This window comes from Impatiens glandulifera, chromosome 8, assembly GCF_907164915.1.
Source record: "Impatiens glandulifera chromosome 8, dImpGla2.1, whole genome shotgun sequence".
NCBI classification, from domain to species: Eukaryota; Viridiplantae; Streptophyta; class Magnoliopsida; order Ericales; family Balsaminaceae; genus Impatiens; species Impatiens glandulifera.
Window position 1 is genome coordinate 28,317,402 of NC_061869.1, and position 8,496 is coordinate 28,325,897.

Genomic DNA, 8,496 nt, shown 5'->3' on the forward strand with positions numbered 1-8,496 from the left:
AGAAATGTTGTTCCTTATACAAGACAAATTTAAAAATTGTCTATGTTTTGATGGAGTCATCCTCTGAGTTGTGGCACAAGAGACTAGGTCACATTAGTGAAAAGGGGCTGAATGTTTTGATCAAAAGGAATGAGTGGCTGAATCTCAAGGATACTCATCTTGAAAATTATGAGCATTGATTGAAGGGTAAGAAGAACAGAGTCTCCTTCAGTAAGTCAAAAGTTGAACTGAAAAAGAATGTCCTTGAACTGGTCCATACAGATGTTTGTGGTCCTATGAAGATTAAATCCATAGGCAGTGCTTCCTATTTTGTAACCTTCATAGACGATGCATCTAGGAAGGTTTGGGCCTATTCTATAAAGTCTAAGGATGAAGTTGCAGCAAGGTTTGAGGTCTTTCACAATCTGGTTAAAAGAGAGACAGGAAGAAAACTGATGAGTGTGCGGTCAGATAATGGGGGAGAGTACATAGGCTCATTTGATGATTATGGCAAAGAGCAGGGTATTCAACATGAACAGACTATGCCCAAGACTCGACAACAAAATGGTGTGGTAGAGAGGATGAATAGGACAATTTTAGAACGGATGAGGAGTATGCTCTCCCATGCTAGGTTGGCTAAGCATTTCTGGGCTGAAGCCATAAGCACTGCAGTGTATGTGATCAACTGTTCTCCCTCTTAGCTATTGAATAATAAGTGTGCAGAAAGCGTCTAGTCAGGTAAAGATGTTAATTATGACTATTTACGTGTTTTTGGTTGCAGAGCTTTTGTAGATGTTCCAAAAGATGAGAGGTTTAAGCTAGATGCAAAAACCAGACAATGCATATTTTTGGGGTATGGTGATGAAAAGTGGGGATACAGGTGTTATGACCCAGTTGATAAGAAGGTTTTGAGAAGCCGATAAGTGGTATTTCTTGAAGATCAGACTATTGAGAATTTTGAAGATGGTGAAAAGCTTGATGCATACATACGTGACCTTTCTGGTCTTGAGTTGTCTCATGATGTTGAGGAGACAATACCACATGTAGCTTCAGACTCAGATAGTGATGATGATGTTCCTCAGGGTCAAGCTATAGGTCATGGAAATGATACAACAACTGATCTTGGTGATAATATTGAGGTTGATTTTGAAGTTCAGCAAGAACATGAAAATCAACATAATCAACAAACAGAGGTACTTAGGAGGTCTGCTAGGGAGAAAATATCAAGTTCTAAGTACCCTGCTACAGAGTGTGTCCTTCTAACTGATTGTGGGGAGCCTATATTCTATAAGGAGACTCTTGGGAATGCTCATAAGAAAGAATGACTAGCTGCCATGGATGAAGAGATGAAGTCATTGCTGAAAAATGGCACATATGATCTAGTTGAAAGACTAAAGAACAAAAAAGTATTACAAAATAAATGGGTGTACAAGATTAAACAAGAAGGTGATGATAGCAAGACAAGATACAAGGCTAGGTTGGTTGTCAAAGGTTTTGGCCAGAGGCATGGAATCGATTATGATGAGATTTTCTCACTAGTAGTGAAGATGACTTCTATCCGGGTGGTGTTAAGTCCAGATGCTTGTATGGATCTTGAGGTTGAACAGCTTGATGTCAAGACTGCATTTCTCCATGGTGATTTGGATGAAGATATTTATATGGAGCAGCCTGAAGGTTATAATAAGAAAGTTGAGGAAAACAAGGTGTGCAAACTTGTCAAAAGTCTGTACGGTTTGAAGCAAGCACCAAGGCAGTGGTTTCTTAAGTTTGAGTCGTTCATGATCATCCATGGGTACATGAAGACGATTACAGATCATTGTGTCTTTGTAAAAAAGTTTTCTTCTAATGATTTTATTATACCTCTCCTACATGTTGATGACATGCTGATGTTGATTATTGGGAGAGACAAACTCAAGATTACCAAGTTGAAAAAGGATTTGGCTAAGTCTTTTGAGATGAAAGACTTGGATCAAGCAAGACAAATTCTTGGAATGCAGGTCATTCGTGATCGGGTGAAGAAAAGTCTATGGTTGTCTCAAGAGAGATATATTGAGAATATTTTAAAATGATTCTGTATGGACAAGGCAAAGCCAATTGCTTGTCCATTGGCTACACACTTGAAAATAAACAATACAATGTCTCCCAATGATGAAGAGGAAAGACAAGAAATGTGCAGTGTTCCATATACTTCAGCAATAGGCAGTTTGATGTATGCAATGGTCTGTACAAGACCAGATATAGCTCATGCAGTTGGAGTAGTTAGTCGTTTCCTAAATCTTGGTAAGACACACTGGGAAGCGGTTAAGTGGCTAATGAGATATCTTCGAGGGACCTCCAAATACGCTTTGTGTTATGGTACTAGAAAGCCACATGTTGAAGGGTTTTCTGATTCAGATATGAGTGGTGATATTGATACAATGAGATCAATTTCAGGGTATTTGTTTACTTTTGGAGGAGGAGCTGTATCATGGCAGTCTCGTCTACAGAAATGTGTTGCTTTGTCTACTACAGAAGCTGAATATATTGTCATTACTGAATGTTGTAAAGAAATGAGATGGATGAAAGAATTGTTGAAAGAAATAGGCATTGCACAAGACAGGTTTGTGGTGTTTAGTGACTCACAAAGTTCTATACACGTGAGCAAGAATCCAAGTTTCCATTCACGTTCAAAACACATCCAAAGAAGGTATCATTGGATCCGTGAAGTGCTCGAGAAGAAGGAGTTATACTTGGAGAAAGTGCATACATATGAGAACGGATCAGATATGATGACAAAGGGTTTGCCAAGAGGCAAGCATGAGATATGTTGTGCCAAAGCCATAATGGTTCTGGAAGGAGAGTCACGATGATGAATGTTTATAGCAACATTCTTCCATGGCTCGAAAGGGGGAGAATTGTTGAGGTCTTCCTTTCCATTGCGGGCGGGTTTTAAATTTCGGGTAAACGGGTCAGAGTTTTCTTTTATGAAAACGGGTTAGAGTATAAATACTTTTTTGGGTATTTTTCTCATAATAGAGCAAAGTTGAGAGATAGTGAATTACAGATCTAGGATTTTCTGGTTTCCTTCTTCTTCTTGTTCTTTGGCTGATCTAGAGAGAAAGATTGGGGAAGCTTTTAATTGTGGAGTAGTCCAATCATTCCTAGTGTAATCACTTCTTTCATTTGAGAGTGGGGCATGTTTGATTTCTATGATGATCCATAGTTTTGTTGTTGCAAAACCCAACAACTTAGATCGGATTGTGGGTTACACGCCCATAAACTTAAAACGGTTAAAAATAAAATTAAAAATATTATATGTATGTTTCGAACATGCAACAGCTTGAGAAAACTTAAGGGTTTATCCATGGAAGGAATGTCGGCTTAAGTAATACAAACATTGGTGATAAAAAAAACCTAAGTGTTTATGCCTAAAGGTGTAATCGAATTTAGTTATTAAATAATCAAAATCATTTTAGATATTATTAAAACTTAAATAAATTATTTAGATATTTTTTTTAATATTCTTATTTTTTTCAAATAAGTATATAATAATAAGTAATATTAGACTTCATAAAACTTTATATTTGATTGGTAATTTGATCAAAAATTAAATGTTTGAAGATTTGTTTTTATCAAAATTATGTTTATTTTCACTTAATGAATGATTTTAATTTATATGATTTTGTTAGGCTTAAAAAAATAATAAAATAATTTTAAATTAAATGAGTGGATAAAAGTGTCATATTTTTAATAGTTAGATAAAAAAATATTATATTAAATTATAAAGTCACATTTTTAATGTAAACTTTTTTTATATCATTACTTGTGTATTTGTACGGACTAAATGTTAGTTATTATAATTTCGAATTATTTTGACCATATTTATAGACCTTAATAAAACTTATTACGGTGTTAATTTACCTACTCTATAGAAAAGATAAATTTAATTGTTAGTTTATTAAGAAAAGATAAATTTAATTGTTGTTTAACTAGTTTGCTCACCTTACTCTCTTTCCTCTCTCTCATTTTCAATTTAAATGTTATTTAAAAAAATTCTGTGATGAGTGGAAAATTTCATTAGAATTTTTTTAAAATTTGTATTATTTTAAGTCTAGAACATTATTTAATTTATTTAATTCATTAGATGTTATTTTCTGTAACTATTTATTTGATGGGAATTATTTTTTATAAATAAAAATAAAATCAAACATTGTTTTCCTAATTCACTTATAACTTTATATCTTACAAACTATGTTATTTTTAATTTATTGATCAAGTATGTAATAACTAAAAAATTCCATCATCATTTATAAAAAGAAAATGGGCTACAAGTTCAAGTGGACTATTTTATCTTTCTTACTTACTAGTAAATATCAATCTTTATATTTGTAGAAATACCCATAAAATTCTAGTTTATTTAAGAAAGAAATACATTCATCTAGGTGAAAATTACCAGAATCAACAGTACAATATATGGGGTTAAAAATCTGAATAGACATAAGTTGATCAGAAGACTGAAAATTACAGCGGCGGGTTGATATGGTTTACATTTAAAATTCTTGGGAAAAAAAATAACCAATGGCCATCTCTAATTCGCTCGGTTCACCTTTAAATATGGCAATGCGCCAATGACATTGTTGTAGTCACTCCGATCAACTTGTAGCTGCAAATATTAATTCAAATCTTCATAACATGTGCAAACTAAATACTTAAACCGAATTTTCATAAGAAAAAATCAGCAAATAAAGAGAATGATCCCATAACATGTGCAAACTAAATACTTAAACCACATAATAGTTTTAACGGGTTACAACTTAGTGTTTCATCCAATTAATTTCTAGGTAAACCATATACCATATTAATCATAAAGCTCAAGAGGAAGCTTCTACTGATAAAAACAAGATTTATGTGACATATATGTTGTCCACTGAAAAATTCAATCATTTAGCCATCCTAAATTTGTTTGAGATGAAATAAGACAAATTCATGTGACAGAGTATTGAGAAAACATTGATATGCATGAAGTTGCTTAAAACATACATACACGATGATGGTCAAAACCCGAAAACTCATCACTCGCTACGAGAAGAAAAGCATGGCCCTTCACTCCCTACGTAAAGAGAAGCAAGACCCTTCACTCCCTCTTTTCACTTAAGAGTTTGTTTGATGTTTATTATAGTTAATCCAAATAAACTAAAAGTCTCATTATCAATCACTATTTCCATCAAATATCAATGATATTATAGTGATTTTACCTAACTAACCCTTTTGACAACAAAGAAGATTTAAAAAGAAAACATTACTTAAATAATCCACATCAAGCAAGCCCAGAATCTTTCAAAAGAGCTCATCACACAAGATGATCAACCAACCATCACAATCACAAACCACAAAACCAAATAAATCAAACACCACTAGTGACATGAATAAAAAACATTTTGTAACCCAATTAAATTGCAACATCTTGCTGTGGATTGATTTGGAAAAAGATCAAATGAAGTGTGAACCAACATACTTGCTTATTTGCATATAACATTGCTGTTTTTGCTTTAACTTCTGATTTTATTTTCAAATGTATCACTTTCAAGTGAATACATGCCGATTCATGGACAACAGTTGAAAATGATTCTACAACTAAATGTACAATCAATTTTAATTTCAGTTACAGTCAGAAGCTAATCATGAGTCAAAATCATACTATGACCCAATTACAAAGTAAAATTAAGGAAATGAAGAAACAATGAATCAAGTGAAGAAGTGGATAAAGTGGATAATACTAAATTGACATTCTAGTAAATATATTATTTCAAGTTCAGAATAGATAAGAAGAAGAGTGTTCTAACCATTTTGGAAAGCCGGACTCTCCTCTTGGTATTCTTCTTCCTGAGTAAATGTTGCTTTCCAGCTCGTCTCCTCATGATTTTCCCAGTACCCGTCACTCTAAATCGCTTGGCTGAAGCCTGAAACCCTAAAATACAATATTAGAAAATGTACAACAGAGAGAGTGAGTGTGAGTGTGTGAGAGAGATAGAGAGGGAACCTTATGGGTTTTCATTTTGTAGCCTTTGTGAGCGATTACAGAGAAAGATGGGGCATTTTTCGGCAGAGAGTTAACAGACGAGAGGGTTCGAGAAAGAAGGGGGGAAATTCTAGAAATGGTTCGAGAGGAACTGAGATTGAACGAGGTTTTCTCAGTAAATTGAGAAAAATGAACTATGCCGATGGATTTGTTGATGGGTTGGCTTCGAATAGAGGAGAAAACTGGTGGTGGGGATGTGAAACCCACGAAATGAAAGGTCTTGGATGATGATGCCGCCGTTAAAATCATCATGTGTGTTGTTAATTTGCCCCTTTCTCTCTCAGAATGTCTTCTATGCTGTATTACAGAAAAAAGGGTGTGAATTGACCTTGATGAATCTGAATAGATAGGATAAGTGGAGGAATATATATGAACAACTATGAGAAAAAAATCATAATAAATTTGATGAGTTAACTCAATGAATTCAACCATTTCAAATATTTTACTTCAATTTTTAATCTTTTATACTGAATTTTATATATTAATTGATTAACTATTTTTATAGTTATCCCTTGCTTTGTTAATCAATCCATTAGTAAATGAAAATGAAAATGAAAATGAAAGAAGAGTTAAATATTACAATACTTAAATAACCATTTTTCTAAAGGGGTTGTTTGTAAGTATAGAATATTTGATCAAATTCAAATTTATCAAATTAGAATTAGAAAAAATCGAATTCAATTTCAAGTTGGAAAATAAATTAAATTTTGTTTTAATTATTTTGTTTTAATTAATCTGTCTCATGTCGACCACCCCGACCTTTATTCTATCTACTGCCGTCAACCTTCTTCTTCCTAAATCACTCAACATCGAGCCCTCCATGTTATCACATGTCTTCATCTCCGGTTACCGTCGGCATGATACTGTTTTCTTTATTTGATTGATGATGACTCACAAAATTGATTATAAAGTTGTATAATAGTGTTAAATATTGATTTGATGAATTAATTATATAAGTATATTTAGAATTCAGTGTTTGAATTCATATTATTCAAATTGAAAATTGAATTGGGACCAAGAGAAATTAAAAATAATAATCAAATTCAGTTTGAACTCGTATTTTACTATAATTCTAATTAAAAATAGATTTTAAATTCAGTTAGATTTTCGAATAGACCTTAAAAACAAATTATTTTATTCAATTTTTAAATTAAGTAAATATTTATAATAATTTTATAATAAAATTAAAGAATGGAAAATATTAAATAATTTATTTAAATAAAAAAGAATTAAGAGAGAGAAATTATTAAATAACATGTGCAATTTAAAATGAAAGAGGGAGAAAAATTGATACGCGTCTATTTATTAAGTTACATGTACAATGCCACAACATTATCATTCGCTGTCTCATTCGCTACAATTTTTTCATTCCCCTGTCATTTTTCTCTCTTTTTCTTTTTTATTAATTATATTTTTCTTCTGTCTTTTCATCTTCTTTATTTTACATTTTTCATCTTCTTTCTCTCATCTTCATTCTTTTTCCCCTTTTCATCTTCTTTTTCTCCATCTTTTTTTTCCCTCTTTTCATCTTTTTTCTCAATCAGTTTTCTTTCGATTCAAAAAAATTTTGCAACGAGCTTCTTTGGTTGAAAAAACTTGTTGAGCAAAACTTCTTTGAATCGAAAGAAAACTTATTGAAAAAGAAGATGAAAAGTGGGAAAAGAAAGAAGATGGAGAAAAGGAAGATGAAAAGGGGGAAAAGAACCAAGATGAGAAAGAGAGGATGAAAAGAGGTGAAATAAAGAAGATGAAACGAAAGACGAAAAATATAATTAATAAAGAAGAAAGAGAGAGAAAATGAATATTTAAATAAAAAATATTAAAATTTTTAAAAACAATTAACAGAGTTTACTAACAGAGGCTAGATGAACCAATTTTTAAAAGTACATACGCCTAAATGAACTTTTATTAGTTCATACATCTAATTGAGCTAGTTGTACAATTACATACAGCTAGACAAGCTTTTTCCTTTAAATTATCATATAATCTCTGTTACCTAGAAATTTCCAAAGTTTTGATTGTGCATCTGTATACTATTCGTTCATGAATCTCAAAATAGCATGCTTTCATACACCTTTATTCTCAAATAGCTAACATTATTAGAGTCCTGAATGCGATAACCTCTAACCACTAACGGTGTCTTTTTAGTTGAACAACTCCTACAAACATTACGAACGAAGATATATATATATATATATATACAATTCAACGTCAATCAAAAGTCATAATATACCGTAGTCGAGAGTTTAACTATGGCTTACATAAATCAACAAAATATTGTAAAAGAGGTTTAAGGGAGGATGCTTATTTTATCTAAATCAATTGGTAATATCTCTCCTTAAATAAAGGAAATGGTCTTATGCAGGGGCGGAGCCAGGATGAAAAATTACTTGGGCTGATTCCAACTTGCATCTCAGATTTAACTTTCTATGCTCCGTTTTTTTCAATAAAATTTTCAC

The 8,496-nt window shown here is 32.2% G+C and overlaps 1 protein-coding gene across 1 annotated transcript; it reads right to left on the reverse strand.

Annotated features, from left to right (window-relative positions):
- Positions 1–4,399: 4,399 nt before the first annotated feature.
- Positions 4,400–6,371, reverse strand: LOC124912037 (50S ribosomal protein L35, chloroplastic-like). The gene is made up of 3 exons (XM_047452592.1): positions 5,999–6,371; positions 5,802–5,918; positions 4,400–4,621 (listed from the first exon to the last, which is right to left on the reverse strand). Exons 1-3 carry the CDS (start codon positions 6,287–6,289, stop codon positions 4,547–4,549), a joined length of 483 nt encoding a protein of 160 aa, XP_047308548.1. The 5' UTR covers positions 6,290–6,371; the 3' UTR covers positions 4,400–4,546.
- Positions 6,372–8,496: the final 2,125 nt, after the last annotated feature.